The sequence below is a fragment of the Grampus griseus genome (assembly GCF_964374135.1).
Source record: "Grampus griseus genome assembly, chromosome: 7".
NCBI classification, from domain to species: Eukaryota; Metazoa; Chordata; class Mammalia; order Artiodactyla; family Delphinidae; genus Grampus; species Grampus griseus.
The window spans coordinates 72,432,665-72,454,119 of record NC_139001.1 but is presented as its reverse complement, the minus strand read 5'-3'; the positions used below and the strand labels follow the sequence as shown (position 1 = coordinate 72,454,119).

At 37.1% G+C, this 21,455-nt stretch overlaps 1 protein-coding gene across 8 annotated transcripts in view; it reads left to right on the top strand.

Moving 5' to 3' along the window:
- Positions 1-21,455, top strand: part of PKP4 (plakophilin 4) — a 251,832-nt gene that overhangs the window by 157,960 nt on the left and 72,417 nt on the right. For all 8 annotated transcript variants that reach the window (XM_082657879.1, XM_082657875.1, XM_082657876.1 and 5 more), the window contains one exon: positions 7,031-7,065. In XM_082657879.1, the coding sequence (XP_082514005.1) occupies positions 7,031-7,065 (35 nt within the window). The remainder of the gene's footprint in view (positions 1-7,030; positions 7,066-21,455) is intronic.

Here is a 21,455-nt window from a genome sequence, read left to right as displayed (position 1 = left end):
CCCCTCCCCTCATTCCTTTCCCCACTGGTAGCCACTGGTTTGTTGTCTATATCTATGAGTCTGTTTCCGTTTTGTTATATTCACTAGTTTGTTGTATTTTTTAGATTCCTCATATAAATGCTATCATGCAGTGTTTGCTTTCTCTGTCTGACTCATTTCACTTAGCATAATACCCTCCAAGTCCATCCATGTTGCTGAAAATGGCAAAATTTCATTCTTTTTATGGCTGAGTAGTATTCCGTTGTATATATGTATATATGTATATATACACCAAACATCTTCACTGTTGAATTTCTGTGCCATAAATTTCTTAACACAATGACTTTTTTAAAATAAAACAAAGTGAAACATTATCCAGTGTTGGTGGACATTTAGGTTGCTTCCATATCTTGGCAATTGTAAAGAATGCTGCTGTGAACATTGGGAGTGCATGTATCTTTTCGAATTAGTGTTTTTTGTTTTTTTTGGATATATACCCAGGAGTAAATTTCTTTGTCATATGGTAGTTCTATTTTTAGTTTTTTTGAGAAACCTCCACACTGTTTTCCACAGTGACTGCACCAATTTACATTCCCACCAACAGTGTACAGGGTTCATTTTCTCCACATCCTCTCCAGCATTTATTGCTTGTGTTCTTTTTGATGATGGCCATTCTGACATGTGTGAGGTGACATCCTATTGTGGTTTTAATTTGCATTTTTCTGATGATTAATGATGTCAAGCATTTTTTCACGTGCCTGTCGACCATCTGAATGTCCAGAAATACAGAACCTTTGCGTGGAACTCAACATTTATGGTCAGAGCTCAAAATGGTAAAACTAATAGGAAAGTCAAGAGTAAAACGTCAGGCCAGCAATGTACACATACAGTTTTGAAAATATTTATAGTAAGATTAATGAACATATGATCAATGAGAGTTCGTCTGTTAATTACCTCTGTTCAGTAAAGGAAGATCACCTAAGGGCCATTTTAGAAAAATATTGTGAAAGAATATGTTGCAATAGTGAAATACATAGATTATGTAATGCTGCTAAATTGGGGTGGTTTAAACAACCATTTGAAGAGACTGTCATAATACACAGGGGAGACCTGACATGTCAGGTTTATCTGCACATGTGGACTATCATATTGATGGTCTCCCAAACTGGCTGATTTCTAGCACTTTATAATTTTTGATCTGTGGGAACTGAAGCAAATTCTTGAATATAACAGTACATTTCACATTGCTACATACCTCTTCCCTCGGAGCCTTCATGTTCAAATTCCTACCTGGGTAATCCTAATACCAATTTACCTCATTTTCATAGGTAAGTAGAAGGAGAGCTGGGTCTTGTTTTTGTTTTAAAAGACAAATGTTTCACACTTTGGGTTGTTATAGATATGCGAATGCTTCTTCAATCATAACACTGCTGGACTCATCAGAGTACTCTCTTACAGGTTTCTGCCTTTCAAAAGTCTCTTGACACCTTGCCTTTGAGGGGCATGTGATCCAGTGGGGGTGTCACATGCATACTGTAATGAGTAATTACAAGACAATTGTGAGCATGCAGAAGGCAAAGGCTCTGCCTCTTGTCACCATTATACCCCAGCCTCTAACAATGTCTGGCACTCAGTAGATGATCAATAAATATTTGTTGGATTGATTCCTATAATATTTACAATAGACATCTTTTCTATAAGATGTAGCAAGAGCCAAAATCTCCTTTGTAGAATGATTGAAACAATTTCTAAAATAACACAGGATTAGCCTTAATAAAGAACAACCCAAAAAGTTAAGGTCAGCTATCATTTATTTAGCATCCTATTCAATGCTGGTCGGATGCAGACAGAATTAAGACACAATCTTTACCCTCAAGAGAGCCATAGTCTGATAGTGGAAACAGGTAAACAAATCCTGCAATTACAATCATATGAAAAACAAAACTCGAGATAGATTAATGGGTACATTTTTCATGTAAAGGAAGAAGTGATCAACTTTCATCAAGCTAATTCTCGAAGGATGATTAGTGCTCACCAGAGAGGACGCTGTGGAGGGTGTGTGGTCTAGACAGTGGTACACGCCCGTGCTCTATTTATAAATCAAATAGTTTCTAGAACATTCATTCCAGTAATTCCTGTCCTTTAATGCCAAGTGAAATTGAATTTGGTTTTGGCTGTGCTTAATTTTTTGAACTACTAATAAGGGTTCACATATATATGGCTGTGTGTGTATAAAATTTCTTAACACAATGACTTTTTTTAAATAAAACAAAGTGAAATAACTCGGATTCTGTCCCAATTCAGTGTATCTTATAGGAGAATAATGACAGTAACTTGTGCTTTACTAGTGATAGAAAGAGCCCCATCTAGACTAGGGAGAAGGTGAGGGAAATGACATGGTAAAGTTACTGTGTAGCTCCATCAAATTCTCCACTCCCCCGTCCCCTACTGTTTACCTACTGCTGTCCACTTAAGCTCACATCTGGCACAGCAGGAAATCAGGAGGAAATTGAGGAGTGACTTAATTAAGTAGACCATTTTCCAAAGATATTCCTGTTATTAAGTGACACAAAGTGAAGGTAAACTTAAGAGTGTTCCATTTCATGGGTATATGACATATGTATTGTTACACTGTACCACATATACCATTCTGGAATTTGTGTAATTCTGAGTTTCCAGACTGTGTTCCTACACATTCTACCCCCAAAATAGCATTGGAAGCGTGAAGCAGCCTGGTACGTGAGGAAACTGCAAGTAATTAGAAGTGCCTAGAATGTAGGTTTGTGTGGGAAAGGGCAAACGGGAAGGAACCAGGTGGTGGAGGGCCTTCTGTGCCATATGAAGATGTTTGAGTCTCTGCCATACTAAGATGTTTGAAATTTACCCTGTAAGGATCTGTTGTGCGTTAGCATCAGGAGAATTTAAGATTTGAATGTTTTCAGATTTGAAAAATCACTGTAGCAGCAGCCTGGAAGAGAGCCTGAAAGGATGAGAAATCAAAGCCAAGCAGACAAGTTAGGAGAGAGACTGAAAGAATGATCCAGCCAAAAGACAATGAGAGGATGAAGGCCCCAACTGTGTCCTTGGTGGTAGGGATGAATTCAGAAGGTGTATGTTTTGAGTGAGCGCCATGTGCCAGATACTGTCGTAGGTTCTGGAGGCGTATCTGTGAACAAGGCAGACTTCCCTGCCCTCGTGGGGCTTACATGCTAGTGAGGCGGGCAGGGTAGGGGAGACAATAAAATGACTCTATGTTCTTCAGTGTGAGTGACTAGGTGGTGATGATTAAATGGGAGTTCGTTTGGGGGAAAAAAGGGTTTCTATGTGTTGAGTACAAAATGTATTATATCCAGTGTGCACTTGGAAATACAGGTAAAGATTTAAGGAGTGAGGTTTCAGCACTTTTCAGAGGGCCTGTTTGCATTTGTTTTCAGTCATAAAACATCAGTCAGAACTTTCAGCTACAAACGGTAGAATCCTCTGGCTTGTATAAGCAGGAAAGGAACTTACCAGAAGCTATTAGGTGTCAACTTTCAGAAGCTCCGGGAAGCCCAGAGAGCCAGATTCTGAGTCGGGGTGTCCAGGGCCAGTGCCCCCGCTACTGCTTCCCGTGGTGCCACCGCCTCCCCTCACATGCCTCCTTCTAGACCCTAGGTCACTGGCCAGCTCTCTGGCTGCAGGAGAGTGTGAGAGGAGTGTGAGAGGAGTGTGAGAGGCTAGTTTTCTCACATATAGCATGGGATGTCAAGATAAGGGGGGTTTGGGTTTCAAAGACAGCCATAAATATTCAACAAAGGTAATTTTGCCTCCATTTATGTCTATGAATGAAAAAATATATAATTTCTTAAGTGTACAGAATTTTGTAGTGATTTATTGCACTTTTCTCGTGTAATACTGTGATGAAGACATGGTGTCTTCGTTAAAACAAAACTAAGACTTTTTTCACATTAAAATGAATTGCCTTGATTTATTAATTTGCAAATGAGCTTGCTCCTAACTGCTGTTCACTATCTAACCAAACAGTCCCAAACTTATAAATGGATTTCATTCTAGAAGCTTGTTGATAATTAAGTTATTGGAAATTGTGAATACATCTTCCCACTGAAACAGAATTATTGTGGATGATCCCATTCTTGTATTTTAAAATGTTTCACATTCCAGTGGAAGATCCTAGAACATAAACTGCTTGGCATCTTCAGATGAGAAGTGAAAGGGAATGGGATGGAGTCATTCATGGCCACAGTGCCTGTAGACACGTTGTAGACATTCAGTAAAAGTTGGAGAAGTGTTTCTAGGAATAGTTGGCTGGAAGGAGAGAGGAAAGAAGGAATATGCCTGTGTCTAATGTGGAGCTGCCTCTCATTTTATTGTTCCAATAAAAGTGACTTAAAACATTCAGTGACTTAAAACAGCATTTCAAAACTGTACATATTTACTGCGCAATCCCTGAATCCCAGAGTGGTGAACAATTTGAGAATCATATAAAGTAAGTGGTCCAGAAAGAAATAGACTGTTCTGAATAACATATAATGACCAGCTATCACACAGAATTGTGGAATCAGTGTGAAGGTAAACGGGCTGAATATATAGTCTTCAAAATGGAACTTTTGCTTATTTTTAATCCTCAATATTAACTTATTTTCCTAGTGATTTCTGTTGTTTGTCTAGAATAGAGTAGGGAAAAATAATTTTAACGGAGACTTCCCCTTGCCTTCACCTAGGAATACTTTATTGTATTTTGATGACCAAAGGCCTTTTCAGCAGCAAAACTGCTGGTTGCCTGATTGTTATGCAATGAGGCTACAGGAATTTCCTACCTGGAGTGGGAGAGCATAATTTGACCTGTTTGAACAAAGTAGTAAGTAATAATTTACATACACCTGATCTTTCAGAACAGTGAAGAACCCGGTATTACTTTTTCACAATTTGTGTTACAGCAACAATGTGTATTAAGCATCTTCTATGTGCCAGGCAGTATGCTGGGCACTTGACCTAAAGAGATGCGCAAAACAGTCACAACCCTTGCCCAATTTGAGCAGTTAAGATGAATTATATTCTGTGATCTATAACTTCAAGAATAAAAATCTTGTAAACATATTTCATTAAAGTTTATGTAAATTTCAATCTGAAGATAACAGACTTTATCACTCCCAAGAAACTTGAGGTGTATTACACAATTCTGGATGACAGTTTGATTTACCATGTATTTTAATATTGACAAAAAATACGAACATGTTAATAGGAACACAGTTGGGTAATAGCAACCTCAGTGATTAGAAAACTAATTTAGATCATAGAATTAAATAATAAAAACATATTCAAGAGGAATTGAAATTCAGTCTGGGAAACCACTTTTGAAGTCATAAGAATGTGATGACCTATCTTCAGGAACAAGACAGATGTGCCCTTATTGATACTTGACCAGATTTTCATCTTTTTTTTCTTCCCCATCAGTCCCTTTTGAAATCAGTTAGGAGTGCATCAGGTACAGGAACATGACCGGAGTGCTGAAGATTAGCATTAACTGACTCCATTCACTGAGAGCATGCCCCTCTGCTTGCAGCTAGTTCAAGGTCCTGGAATGTGAGCTGCTCGGCCTGTGGTGACAAAAAGGCAAATCACAGACAAAATTGAAGTTCAGGGAATTCTTACTGAATCTAGAATTTTTAACCAGCAAGAGTTTCATTAGCCACTTAATGACTTGGGGGGGAATATCAAGCAACTAACAAGTACTTAAAATCTTACACCTACGGCACTGAAAGGATGTCCCTTTCTTTAAGTTACAGAGTTTCCTTAAGCCCAAAGTCACATACCTTTTCAATAAACTTAATAAATACTTCCAAAATACTTCAATATGTGTTTGTTTCTGATTTCCAGGAAAAAAGTACAAATGTTTAAAAAGGAAAAAACTCCTTTTAGTTGTACCCCACAGAAATAACTGCTAGCACTTTGGTTTTTATTTTTCTAGGTTTCTTTCTAGGCATATTGTGTGTGTGTGTGTGTGTGTGTGTGTGTGTGTGTGTGTGTTTAATGCAAAAATGGGATCACAAGCTATTCTACTATATAGCACAGTGGTGAGAAGCCCTGACTTTGAAATCAAACCACCCTGGGCTTGAATCCCAGCTCTTCCAGTTACTAGCGTTAAGACTTTGGCCAGTTTTTTTTATCTGTAAAGATAATAATGTACCTATTCGTTAGGTTGTTGTGAATAATATAAAGGAGATAATATATGTGAGGTACTTACTCTGACATTTAATAAATGCCTAATAATCCAGCCTCTTGTACCTTTGTTCTACCACACCATCCCCTAAGCACCATGCTTTCCTGTATTGAGTATTTTAAGCGGGGGAGGGGGACCAGGGAGGCACAGATATGTTTTTATGCACAAATTTTTAAAATTGGTACTCTATAAACCAAGAAAAATATACAGTTAAAATTTTCTCCTAGCTTGTAAAACCTTATATTTTGCTATAAAGGTTTAGGATATTTAAATTTTATAAGGCAACATTCAGTTCAAAATGACCCTGTTAACTTATGTGTCTATTATAACATCTAGGGCTTCTTTTGAAAATAAGTAAATTGAATGAACTTCTTAACAGCCTTTTTGGTTCTTTTTAATGTATATGTTGTACAGTATAATGTATATGTTGTTTTAATTTATATGTAGTTTTCATATTAGTTATTCCACACGAAGCAGTGTCGTACTTCATATAAGTACTATGAAGGTCACAGTTAGTTGTGCTATTGTATTTGTCTTATCCAAGGAGAATCATACTTTTTATGTCATTTTGTAAGTCATTTTACAACTTTATAAGTCATTTTATAACTTGCCTTAATTTCCAAGAAATACAGTTTTGTCCCAAATTGATGTGGAGGGTTTAATACTGTCTAAAAATTAACTTAGAACAGTCATTTTAAATTTTGTTTGAGGTTTTTATACTTTTATATAATTAAATGTGAAAATTAAATGTCTATATGCAAAAGAGATCCAAAGTTAAATTTTATGACAAAGGAAGTAAATGTTCCATCTTTTTTCCTTCTTTTTCTCTAGCTCAACTGAGAAGTCATTTCCTTGGAGATCAACAGGTATGAGTTTTTAATCATATAAAATATCTTCCTTTAGTTTTGCACAGACAGAGCCTGCTCTCTTAAATTACTACTTCTTGGTGAAATCAGCCAAGCAAAGCCTTTAATAGTGACAATATTGAGCTACTTTGCTTTGAAGTAGTACTTTCTTAATATGCTTAATTTTTTTTAACATACTTGAATAGATTTATATATGCCAGCTGTAAAGAAGTTAAAGCACTGGGCATCAAAACATTTTTAATATCAATTCAGTATCTGAATTTTTTATCATAAAGAAATACAGGGATGCCCTCCCAAAGGTTTTTGTATAATCTGGGATATCAGTTATATAAGTCAAGGTCTTTCCTTTTACAGTGTTTCTCATACTCAAGAGAAGAGTTGCCTGAAGTGTTCATTTTCCTTATGTATCCAGATGTAGACCACCTGATAGCTTCTAAAATAGTCTGGAAGATTCTAACATAGTCTCTTTATCTCTTCTTTTTACCCTAAATTCACCTCACATCAAGGATGAATTGCATTGAGGAGAGTGTCTGCCACTTTCACAGATGTTCGATATCTTCATACTCAGTCTTCACTCATTAAACGCTTCCTGAGTAGCCACATCATGAGCCAAGTACTATATGTGTCATTGGTCAGACAGTGTTGGGCTCCACACATACGCCCCTCACCTCCCTCACCTCTCATAATGTAAAGGACAATGCCAGCAACGTGTGAATGCTAGAATAGGCCTTGATATCTGAATACTTCGGCACTTTTAAAGCAAGGTTTGAATTGAGTAAAACTTAAATCACCAAATGCCTGTTATCTGAGTTTACCTGAACCTGGGCACCAGGATTCTGGTGTTATTTATAGTGGATACAAGGCAACTTGCCATTTTGTAAAGAACCTATTCCCAAGAAATGTAGTATTTTACTCAAACCATAGATTAGGAAGAGACATGTGAAAGGCTACTTAACAAGAAGACTTACAAACAGCAGTTTAATGCAAAGAAAGACATGGCATGAAATAATATGTGGTTAACCACCAAGTGAGTATTATGTGGGAAACATTGTCATTAAATGGACAGCCCACTTTTGAGATAGCTTGGCAGAGAGGATGAGCCTGGAGACTGGGGCTTGACCAGCAGCCCGGCTGTGGAGAGGGCACTGTCATTGGGCAGCAGAAGAGACGACAGAAATGTCTTGTGGGAACATTTGAAACTAGTTTGAGAGATGATAAGATGTGCAAAGGCTAGGCAGCCACACTGGGCCAAATTATAGAGATCTGTAAATACCAGGGACTTTGAACTTCCTGCACATCATGGGGAGCCACTGGAAATCGTTTGAGCAAAAAGTCACCTGATTTAGACATTCCTCAGGAGAAATAGCAGTGCTATGAGCTGTTAAAAAGAGAGTTGAAAAATTCAGTTTAAAGAAAAATACACAGTGCATTTGCTACTTGGTTATGGCAAACACGTACCATTTAATGTAAAATTCTCCTGTAAGTTCATGTTTAATACTGCATCATTAATTTACTCCAAAAATATTTCTTGAGAGTCTAGTTGACTAGCATGTAGTTGTCAATGTTTAAAACAAACATCCTTGCCCTCTTAAGTGTTTCAAGTCTAGTGGAGGTATATAACTTTATATACTTAAAATTGGGGGCGACGGGGGTGGATTCTGTAAAGGAAAACTACAAGTGTATACCATGTTTACCCATAGCTCTATTTTTGGACATTTAAGTTGTTTCTAACTTTTCATTGTAATAAATAACATTATGGTAAACATCCTTATGTATAAAATTATATCTGCAGCATTGATTTACCTTAGGCTAGATTTTTAGGAAGAAAACTATTCAAACTATATGAACATTTTTAAGGCTCTTTAAATGTATTACCAAGTTGCCTTCTTAAAAAGATTGCATTCATTCTCCCTCCCTTTAGCTATATGAGGCCAGTCCTCTCATACTCCCTCATGAGTGTCATCATTTATATCTCTATCTACAAAATGTTTCGATATCCCGCCGTTGCCCTTTTCTCTTGGAGGACTAGTGTTTGATAGGTGAGAGTTCTTTGTAGCCCAAGGAGAATAGCTGTGTCAGTCAGGGCCCAACCACCCAAAGGAGTGGTCCTTTCTGGAAGCTGCTGCCATGTCTAAGACTGCAGGGACAAGGGGCTGGGTAGCTTTGCCACCAAACTGGAGCAGTGGTGGGAGGTGGGACCCGGCGAGTTTTCCAGCATTAGCTGGAACCATGAAGGAGATACAGCCATGCCAGCAGTGCTGCCAGAAGTAGAGCTGGAGAAACATCCTGACTGAACTGAGGTGGAGGGGGCAGTTGTGGATTTTTTAACTGCCAAAAGCCAGGTGGGCACGGTGTGTAATTGCATGGATTTACATATGGAGAGAATGCGCTTGTGAAGACGCACGATGGAGAATGAACATCTGGGCCCTTGGCATCCTTTCTGCCTCTCCTCCCCTCCAGTGCATTTACTCAGCTTCAGTCATTTGACCACCATCTTCGTGATTTACTAATGCATAAAATATAGATAGATAAATAAATAAAATATTATAAATAAAATATATATATTTCATTTAATATATAAGTATTATATATTCATATATTTTTAATATATGCCAGATGGCTCCCCAAATACTTTAGTGTTAGGGAAATACAGCTGTAGTAATTCAACTCTCCTCACCACAGTGACATTCATAGTTCACACCTGATAACTATACTTCATCCCTTACTTTGGTCAGAGTATACTGCTGCCCAAACTCATATTCCAACCTGGGAGTTTTACTTACCCTTTTTCCTTTTGCAGGGAGGGGGAAGTATATTAACTTTCAAACACAGCCAACACAACTGATATTTATTCTACTCTCTATTATTTTAATTACATTAACGTTTCTTGTGTGTTTTCTTAAATTTGCCTACTTTTCAACCATACTTAAGGTATTTAAATTGTAACCATGGCAATAAGCTCTAATGATAAGGGTAGAAAATTGAAATTCATATTTCATATTCCTATGAAATAATAGGAATATTTCATATTCCTTTTTCTGAGCAGTTATAGATGCCCTTTAGAAGTTTGATTGTAAGTGAACAGGATGAAATGACAGTTTTGCTGCTACTTTTCCTGTAAAGTTTAACTGTTATTTTCTCTTTACCAGTCTGCATGCAGAGACCCTGAATGTAATATGAAAATAATCTTATTTTTAGAATTTGGCAGTCCCACCCAGAATGAGGTAGGGGTGGCTTAAATATAAGAAAATACTTAAAGGGTCTTTGGTCTATTTTGTCTTTGGATAGGTCTTGACAAAAGAAACATCTTTATTCAATTATCTTAGTTTCCTAAGTAAGAAAGGATTATTTGAAAGGATTTAGGATTGAAGGTCTGTTATTGTTCCTCATTTTTCTTTAATATTTTGAACACTTACTTGAAGACAGTTTCTCTACCTTTTATGTGTGTGGTTTACTACAAATTTGGCTTGAAAAGCTTTTCAGCCATAAGGTGAATTGTTAGCAAGGCAATAGTTTGATCACTACCTGGGAGTGATCCCTGGCTACTCAGGAGTTTTCAGCAATATTCCATTGAAATGCCAGAAATTGAGACCAACTGCTGAATTTGTTTTTAAATAGCTAACTTACTGCAGAGTCATTTTCTAAGGAAAAGCTCAAGATGCCCTAGGCAGAAAAGATTTCCATTTATATGGTTCAGTTCAGGAGAATCAGCTTACTTGTGTTTTCTGGTTGGTTGGTTGGTTGGTTGGTTGATTTTTTTTAATATATTTTTATTTATTTATGTATTTATTTTTGGCTGCGTTCGGTCTTCGTTTCTGTGCGAGGGCTTTCTCCAGTTGCGGCGAGTGGGGGCCACTCTTCATCGCGGTGCGCGGGCCTCTCACTATCGCGGCCTCTCTTGTTGCAGAGCACAGGCTCCAGACGCGCAGGCTCAGTAGTTGTGGCTCACGGGCCCAGTTGCTCCACGGCATGTGGGATCTTCCCAGACTAGGGCTCGATCCCGTGTCCCCTGCATTGGCAGGCAGATTCTCAATCACTGCACCACCAGGGAAGCCCTGGTTGGTTGATTTTTGATTTTTAACTTGTACCAAGGATCGCAGGCTGTTGCAAAGCAGAAAGCCAAGGCCTTGGACACTCAAAGAGATAACCTCCCAAAGTGTGGGGAAGAATCATCCATTCTACAAAACATTTTTATTTTCCTAGGCTGATTGGGAAGGAATCTTAAGGAGAAGCTCCCCTGGACATAATAAAGTTGTTTTAAGCATATATGCTTTATTGTTATCTTGCCTTGCTGTTGCCGTGTCTCTTCCATTATTCTGTATTTTCTAGCTTACCAGCATTACATGTCTGCTCTCTAAAAACATAAATGGACCTCCTCTTGTCTTTTATGAAGAGGAGAGTTTATTATTTTCTGTTGTGGCTTTGCTTTTTCCTTAGCCTTGCATTTCTTATGACCTTGGATTTGGTGGGTGTGTTTATGTATACTCTGCTGAAAAAGAGTGAAGAGGGAATGTTGTCTTAGGGTTCCTGTTTCCTCTTTTGTTAGTGTGCCATTTTTCCACTATTCACGTCTTCATATCTCTTACCAATGTATGTATTTGTACAATCTCTTACGTTCCACCAAAATTTGAGGTAACTTTTAAGAACCCATATAATAAAATAGAAAAATAAACTCCAGAATCACAGAAAATATATATTAGAATAATAGGTAAAGACCCGAAGAAAGTGAGAAGGCAAATTTATGCACAAGTAATTATACTTCTTCATGATGGAAAATATTATATTATGGAGGATATCTTTTAAAGAAAAAAACCTTGGACTTACCTCCCTTTTAAGAAAAAGCACACCAGTTCAGTCATAAAGATAACCAAGCACCCTGTGCCCTACCTACCAGAAAGAAGCTGTTGAAGCCATAAATTGAGTCCTTTTGTCAAAGTGATCATGGGGTTGTTACTTAAATCCTCCAGCCACATCCTGTAAACTTGTGAATTTTGTCACAAATCACAATTTCACAGTTTTTCTGTTTCAGGGGGAAAATTACTAGAATCTAGGCAGTTGCCAGTTTTAGTACTTGTGTGTAAAATGAGGGGAGGGGAGCGGCATCAGCCTGGGAATCTACCCCTCCCCTCCTCTTCCCTGCACATTAGGACAAGGAGCAGCCTCCAGGGCTGGAGTGCGCTGTCTGTCCCCACAGTAGGAAGTTATATCATGCATATTCATAAATAGAATATTAAATTAGCAATCATGGATAAAGGACTATTATTTTACTGCAGATTTTGAGTGTTATGATTTATTATGACTATAAATTGTATAAATGACAAAATTTTATTTCTGCTTCTCTTCCAAATACCAAGAGGAATATGAATTTCTGTTAATATTGGCCTTGGAGTCCCAAGATTTTCCTCCCCTATTTTTTCAGACCTTTTTTAGTAACACAGTCATTATGGTCTTCCTACCACAATTGCAGTGCTGTAGCTTCCTAATCACCACTTTTTCATGTTTTGTTACAAAAGTAAGTTATGCTTTTGTGTGTGTGTTTTTTTGTCTATTTGTTTGTTTATTTTGGCATGCTTCTTATTTAAAATAAATTGTCTAGAAGAATTTGGAGTAAAAGGTAAAAATTTCCTTCATTGCCACGTCTACCCATACCATGGCCATTGCCCCACATACCTACACACACAAACACACACACACACACACACACACACACACACACACAGAAAATCTGAGGGGTGTGTGTGTAAATATCCACACATTTGCATTTGTTTTGTTTTGTTTTTAATACAATGAGGATATGTTATACATTGTTCTATGACTTAAGTGTTTTTTTCCTTAACAACATAGTAAAACTATGCATGTGTTTCTGTGTCAATTTATAAAGATCTGCCTCCTTTTTAATGGCTATCTATTGTTTAGAAAATTTATGTAACCAGTCCCTTATTAGTGAATATTTTGTTTTTTCCAACTTTGCCCTTTGACAAGCAGTGGTAAAATTTTTCACTGCACATCTGAGTGTCTCTGTTGATTACATTTTTAAGGGGAACTGCCTGGGCAAGGATGTATACATTTTTATTTTGGCAAATAGTGTCCAATTGCCCACTGAAAATGCTTAGCAGTATGTGGCGGGGGGGGGGAGATTTTTCCTCTACCCTCTTAGGTTAAGTAACTGGGGGCCTGTGAATTTAACTGACGGTAGACAGATTAATAATAATTTTTCAAAAACCCTGAGTATTCATATGCATATGAGAGCTCACAAAAGAAATACCTCCCTAGGGACTTCCCTGGTGGTCCAGTGGTAAAGAATTCGCCTTCCAATGCAAGGGACACGGGTTCAATCCCTGGTCAGGGAACTAAGATCATACATGCCGTGAGGCAACTAAGCCCACGTGCCACAACTACTGAGCTCGCACACCTCAACTAGGAGCCTGCGTGCCGCAAACTACAGAGCCCACACGCTCTGGAACCTGTGCCACAACTAGAGTGAGAAAATCTTCATGCCACAACTAGAGAGGAGCCCGCACGCAGCAATGAAGAGCCCACACGCCGCAACGAAAGATCCCACGTGTCTCAACAAAGATCAGCATGCTGCAACTAAGACCCGATGCAGCCAAATAAATAAATATTTTAAAAATTAAAAAAAAAAGAAGTAGCTCCCTAAATGACTAGGGTTGGGGGCTTATATACCTAACTTAGGGGAGAGGAAGCAGGCAGAAGAGGCTTCTATGGGAAGAACAAGTGGATTTCTAGGGGAACAAACAGGAGATAAGACAGTTTGTGATGATGTTTGTTTCATTCCATAAAACTCCCCCAGAAGGGATCCATGGCAGCCTCACTCCCAGGACTTTTCTGCTTTTAGTGAAATAAGGGAAGCTCCAAAAAGGCTTCCTTCTGCATCTGTTGAATCTCAAATATCTTTAGTTTAGAATAATCTCTCAGGGTCCAAATAGGTCCCCACAAACATATATTCCTACCTATACCAAGTGTCATGCCTATCATGCTTCCCATGCTACCAGAGGGTAGTAACATACAAAGTGTAAATCCTCATGAGTATTTTAAAAAATGGCTTCAAATTTCCCTGTATCATAAGCTCTATCTACATATTAAAGAGTAAAATCATTTACAGAAATAATTATTAAATATTCATTAAATCAGAACATTGCATGGAAACTTCAGCATACCACTGACCATTCTATTATTTGATTCATTCTTATGGAAATTGGAGATAAGCCTGATCTTGGAATTTAATAAATTTGTCATGATACCTATCAGGTTTGGTTTCTTCTCTTTTCGTATCTGTCTCAAAATGATCAGATACATTTTTCTGTCAACAAAAATGCAAAAACGATTACCAAAACAAGCAAAAACTACTATCACTATTAGAGGTGATTTGGGAACCAACACCTCACTCCAGAGGTGCCCAAACTTTGCTGCACATTAAAATTGCCTGTGGAGCTGTTAAAATATTATTCCCGGCCCTCCTGATACACAATTAAATCCAAAAGTCTGGGGCCCAAACCAGAAATCAATAGTCTTTAAATCTCCCCAGTTGATTCCACTCTGCAGTTTGAGAACCACTGCCTTACTCATAATTAAATCAACTTAGTTACTAGTAATTAAAGAGAAGAATTAAAATTTTATCCCGCTTGTCCTATACAGATTTTATTTCAGGATCACCAAATAACCCTAGTCATTACTGAATATCTAAAGATTTCTTATATATGCCAAAGAATTCCTGCTGATAAATGTAGAAAGAACAATAAAATTAGAAAAATCACCAATTTACAGCCCCTAATGAAATCACTCGTTCAAGCAAAGATTGTCAGTGTATGCAAAAACCTCTATATTCTCAATCCTAGCTGCACATTGGAATCACCTTGGGAGTTTTTAAAAATCCTGATACTCATACCACAACTTGGGCTGATTGAATTGGAATCTCTGGGCATGGGACTCGGCAGTAGTTTCTAAATTCTATGCCCTCCACTTCCACGCCAGACAACCAAGTTGTGCAGTGTGCAGCCAAGGTTGAGAATCCTTGCATTAGTAGAAAGGAAGATGGTGAACTTGAAAATACAAAGATCAGGCTGCCACCACTTGAATTGGCTGCTTTATCTGAGCAAATGTAAAAGTTCTGATGTGACGTCATGTGAAGTACACAGCACTGTTCATGAAGTGTTCTAACCACAAAAGTTTGACCTGAAAGCTTTTAGCTCTAAATTTCTGCTTACAGGAAAAATTGAGGTTTGAGGATGTGTAAATGCCACCGCGAGAAAGCCATCAAACATTTAGAATGTGGCGCATCCTATGAGTTTATTGCTATGGTTCCAGCAGTGAGCCAAGAAAATGAAAATGAAGGAATGGGAAATCCTTTCTAGATCGAAAGAACTTAAGTAACAATCAAAAACGCAATCAGTGAACCTTATTTCAGCCTGACTAGTACAAGCCACTGAAGAAAGACATTTCTGAGACATCAGGAAAATTCTGAATATGAACTCATTATACGGCATTATGGAATAATTGTAGTTTTGTGAAGTCCTTATTTTATAGAGCTACAAATGGAAGTATTTAGAGTTCTGATCATCTGATATGAGAGGTCTGTTTTAAAATTCTCTAACAGAAGAAAAGATAAATAGATCATAAAAGTGTGGTATAATGTAATTATGAAATCTGGGGGGTTAATTATACTTTTCTCTGTTTTTATATATGTTTGAAAAGTTTAATTTTAAAAAATTTAAATACAAGTTGTTTAAATAAAGCGTTCAAAATAGTGGGATTTAAATCGTACATCAGAGTGACGTGTTAAAGCCAGTAAGCTGTTGCCCATACTCTGAAGGCAGGTCCTAACAGAAATGAAACCAACTATGAGACAGTGACGTGTGCTCCCCAGCCAGTGGGTGGTACTTAATTTGAGTTTCCACATAGATGGGATTTTGTTACAATTCTTACTAAGCAAAATCGCCTGTAGCGTGCCGGGCATCAGCTTAGAACTCCACATTTATCACTCTGTTTGTGCATGGGTGTCTGTGCCAGCAAATAAGAATATTAGCATTTAGCTTTAGCCAACATGTATCTTTATGTTCCTGAGCCAGTTATTCATGACGTATGAACACATCCCCCAGAAGCTTAAATATTGTTAGTACTTCGTGTAAAAATCAAATATCCAGCTTTAGCCTTTAACATTTTATGTTTAATTCAAACATGTCAAATAAATATTTAAATTTTCTCATGTTTTTAGTGATATGTGAAGAAATAATCTATTAACTAGCTAAAATAAAATAGAAATTGTAAAGTCCAAAATCTCCTGTTTTTCCATTACCACCTCCTCAACACAGAGCCCCACTTCCTTAGCTTACAATTGTTACCTTGGGAAACGTTAAAAAGGCTACCATCTATAACTCCACATTTCATTTTTATGCCAAAGTTAGCCTACATTTAGCTTTATCTTGATAATCTTTACCAAAATAAATAATCCAGTAGAAAAGTACAGAAAAACCTGGTTTCACAAGACCCATTCATTTCTTTTAAAGGTGAATATGTATGGAATTTTTTAGAGAAGGTTTTTTTTTGGTTTCTTTTTTTTTTTTTAACAGAAGAAATGTATCTCCCACTATCAAATATTTTCATTTATATATTTGGTAACATCTTTTCCCCAAAATGAACAAAATTTGTCTTTGGAAAAATATTTGACTGGTTTTTGAGCACTTACTTTCCATAGACTACACTTTTTACATCACAGCAAGTCCCTTATTCTTTGTTCAGCTTTACTCGTTAGGAAGTGAGAGCCCTCTGGCCTTTTATGAGCACCGCCTGTTAAACTCGGACACTTTGCAGATGTGATCCATTTCTTTTCATCTTTGTATTTCTAAACTTCTTGTTTTTATAGTTTTCCTTTTATAGGGATAATAAACTATGAATTTTTTATGGTAAGTTTAATAACTATTTTAGTTAGTACCCAGACTAAAAATACTTAATAAACACTCATCTTAATATGTCTACTTGTAGAAATTCCTATTTTTTCCCCTAAAAATTAGTTTTAATCATTTTGAATCCCTGAAGAGAATTCAGGAATTTTAAAATGTTTTTGAACAGGAGAGCTCTCTGGTGGCATACAAACCTAAAATATTTTTCAGATTTGTCATTGTAGAAATCCAAAGTACTTTATACCAGTTTATACAGATACGAAGTTTGTTTAAACTGTGAAATTCAATTCGGGTAGATGAGCTTCTACAGTGGATTTTAAGGCAGACTAGTTGATGTTTAGAGCAAGGTTTAAAGTGAACTAGAAGGTACTTCATTAATAATGGTTTTTATTTCCAAGGCTTTTCACACAGTGTTTTCCGTATGAGTAAAAATTTTAGGGCCATTGTCTTATTAATATTTAAGAGATAGTATAAGCATGCATAAGATCCAAAAATCTAGATATATCAAGAGAACCAGACTAGAAATAGCTTCAAGAAACATGGTCTTCTGCTCGTTCTTCTAAGTCTTTACTTCCATTAAAACCCAACTTTGAAAGAATATCATATGTATGTAGTAGTTTGTAGTTGGGTCAACAAACTCCAAGTATCTGTAATATTCTTAAGATATCAGTCAATATCCATCTCTATCTTATGTGGGTTAAAGAATTGTTCTTATGCTTCATGCTTCCATCACCCTATTTACATTTTCACTCTGAAACAGGATTTCCCAACGTTCTCATTGCCTCCAATAATAAAGTTACCTGCTGTTGAAATGAGTCTTGTACATCAGAGAAGCTACTGAAGAGGACAAGTCTTGGGGACCATTTTCCAGGTCCGCTTCCAGAATTTGGCTGAGAGCTTTACTTCTTAGCCATTGAAGGCACTGGAATATTTCTGCAGCAGCTCTGTGGAAAGTAGACTCCCTTCTGAGCCTACGGTGCTACGGGAAGTGAGAGTCCCAGGGCCAAACAGGAAGTTGAGTCCCTGTAAGACTAAATTCTCATATTTTTCACAGTGTTGCACCTGAGTGTGATAGCCTGACTTCAACTCATAGGCAGAGTTGGAAGAAATGTGACATACCCATTTCCCTTAACTGTCAAAGAAAGTATCATCTGCCTTAACATTGTGTGCTATTACCATCCCAAGGTCCCTGCCAAAACCCACACTACACTGCCTTTTATGTAAGGGCAAACCCCTAAACGCTATAGCAACTCAGGACAAGGAGAATCTAGCATAAGGTTGCAGCCTGCTGGTTTGTGAAAGACTAGTTACAGGGTTATACATACTAAAAATCTCCTCACTGATCCCTAGGTTCCTGTTTCAGTGGGGATTTCACACACAGTGTAGACCTCTGTCATTTCACATAACATAAACAGACACACAGATTAACAAAGCGGAGTCATTTTAAGAATTTCAAGTTCTTTAAACAAGCCTTAGACCTTTCACTGAGCATATTTTTATGTGTACTTGGTATGTATTTGGGAGGTACATCACAGAAAAGATAAAATAATTCACTTTGTATTTCATCTTTTACTGTGAGCTTAATGGGATGGGTAATGTAACAGATTTTCATAGCCCTACAACATTATTGTCCCTTACTTTTCTTAGCTGCAGCCTTCTAATTTTTCTAATTAATTGCCCTTTTTTGGGTAATATTCAGGCACTCAGATGAAATGTAGCAGACAAGAAGGACCATGCTTCCACAAATCTCCCCGTCTTAATCACAGATGGAGATTATTTCATTCCACCTTGAAGCTTATTCAAGTTCTATATTTGTAGACATTCATTTTCTTGGAAGATGCTAATTTGATGTTTGAAAATCTCCCATAGTATATTTCTGGTGTCCCAGAAAACATGTTTGTGATTTTTTCAAAAAGGTAACACATGTTCTTCAGTACACAGATTAAAGAAGTAGCATTCATATTCTGTTTGCCATTTTTACTCTTAAAAATCTCTCAATTTCATGTTCTGATTGTGCTAAACAGCATACCAACTGTTTAATTGTAGTTTACAGCATTGATCATAAAATGATGAACCCCATCCTGTAAGTCTCTGTGGGTTTCTCTGGTAAATTTGACTAGTATCTGCTTCCATTCCACAAAGCAGATGTTTTTAAAAGACATTTATTTGAAAGATTGCATAAATAATGCATAATTAGTAATTGTGACACACCATACTACAATAAGGTTTACTTTATTCAGTAATTAGGAAATGACCCGTTTGTATATCTGAGGTATAGTAGCTGTACGTACATACATTTATGGGGGTGTATACGATTTGTGAATTACAAGTTTTCAAAGAAACAGTAAATAATAACAAAAACTATCTTGAAAACAATTTAATTTCCTTTTAGTGATTCAGAAGAGATTTCAGTATCTTTTTGTCTTTGTAGGTATACATTATCATTGGACTCTACTATAGAAGTAGAAAAATGACTGAAGACCTTATTCACAGTATAGAATTTGGTTGTTTTACAGTTCATATTAAATAAACCTCTTTAACCAACTTTGTAAAACTGTAACTTTTATATTTACTGAAATATAAAGCACAAAATAGGTACCCTGTACTCTAAACCCAGTTATTTAGGTCTTCAAATTAGATTTGGGGTACATGGGGATTTAATATTTTAGTGTTCTAGTTAACATCTCTGTGTCCTTTTCTATATTCTGTTTTCTGAGGCATTGCATTTAAAACTATAAGAAACATAGGCTTCCCTGATGGTCCAGTGGTTAAGACTCTGTGCTTCCACTGCAGGGGCATGGGTTCAGGGAACGGAGATACTGCAGGCCACACGGCACAGCCAAAAAGTAAATAAATAAAAAATAAAAGTATAAGAAACAGATACTAACATTTAGAGGGCAGATGATCATATTACTTGGGGGTAATTTTGTTGATTTCATTTGTGTTTGCATTGAGATTCTAATTCTGTTAAGTTTTACTGTTAGGGTGACCGGTATGGAATAATGTATCTTATAATTTGTACTTGATCTGTGTAAGATTATTTATTTATTTTTTAATTAAAGCATAGTTGATATACAATATTAGTTTTGGGTGTACAACATTGTGATTTGACATTTATATACATTACAAATTGATCATAATAAGTCTAGTAACTATTTGTCACTGTACAGAGTTATTGGGATATTGTTGATTATATATATTCTCTTTTTCTATTTACTACATCTTTATTGGAGTATAATTGCTTCATAATACTGTGTTAGTTTCTGTTGTACAACAAAGTGAATCAGCCATATGCATACATGTATCCCCATATCCCCTCCCTCTTGCATCTCCCTCCCACCCTCCCTATCCCACCCCTCTAGGTCATCGCAAAGCACCGAGCTGATCTCCCTGTGCTATGGGGCTGCTTCCCACTAGCTATCTGTTTTACAGTTGGCAGTGTATATATGTCCATGCCACTCTCTCACTTCATCCCAGCTTACCCCTCCCCCGCCCCATGTCCTCAAGGCCGTCCTCTACATCTGCATCTTTATTCCTGCCCTGCCCCTAGGTTCATCTGTGCTGCACATTATGTCCCCGTGACTTATTTATTTTATAACTGGAAGTCTGTACCTCTTAAGCCCCTTCACCAGTTTTGCCAACCATCCCCCCACACCCATTCCTTGAGAGCTAATTTCTTTCCCTGTGTCTATGAGTCTGTTTCTGTTTTGGTTTTTAACTTCCACATATAAATGAAATCATGTGGTATTTGTCATTGTCTGACTTACTTCACTTAGCATGATACCCTCTAGGTCTGTCCGTTTTGTGGCAAATGGCAAAATCTCATTCTTTTTTATGGCCGAGTAATATTCACACAAGGGAATACCACACCTTTACCCATTCATCCATTGATGGACACTTAGGCTGCTTCCGTATTTGGCTATTGTAAGTGATGGTGTAGTGAACGTATGAGTGCATATATCTTCTCAAATTAATGCTTTTATTTTCTTCAGATAAATATCCAGAAGTGAAATTGCTGGATCATATGGTAGCTCTATTTTTAATATTTTGAGGAGCCTCCATACTCTTTTCCATCATGGCTGCACCAATTTACAATCCCACCAACAGTACCCAAGGGTTTTCTTTTCTCCACATCATCACCAACACTTGATTTTTGTCTTTTTGATAATAACCATTCTGACAGCTGTGAGGTGATAGCGCATGTGGTTTTGATTTATATTTCCGTATGATTAGTGATGTTGAGCATCTTTTCATGTATCTGTTGATCATCTGTATGTCTTCCTTATAAAAATGTCTATTCAAGTGGGAGGGAGGGAGACGCAAGAGGGAAGAGATGGGGGGACATATGTATATGTATAACTGATTCACTTTGTTATAAAGCAGAAACTAACACACCATTGTAAAGCAATTATACCCCAATAAAGATGTTTTTAAAAAAAAGTCTATTCAAGTCCTCTGCCCATTTTTTAATTG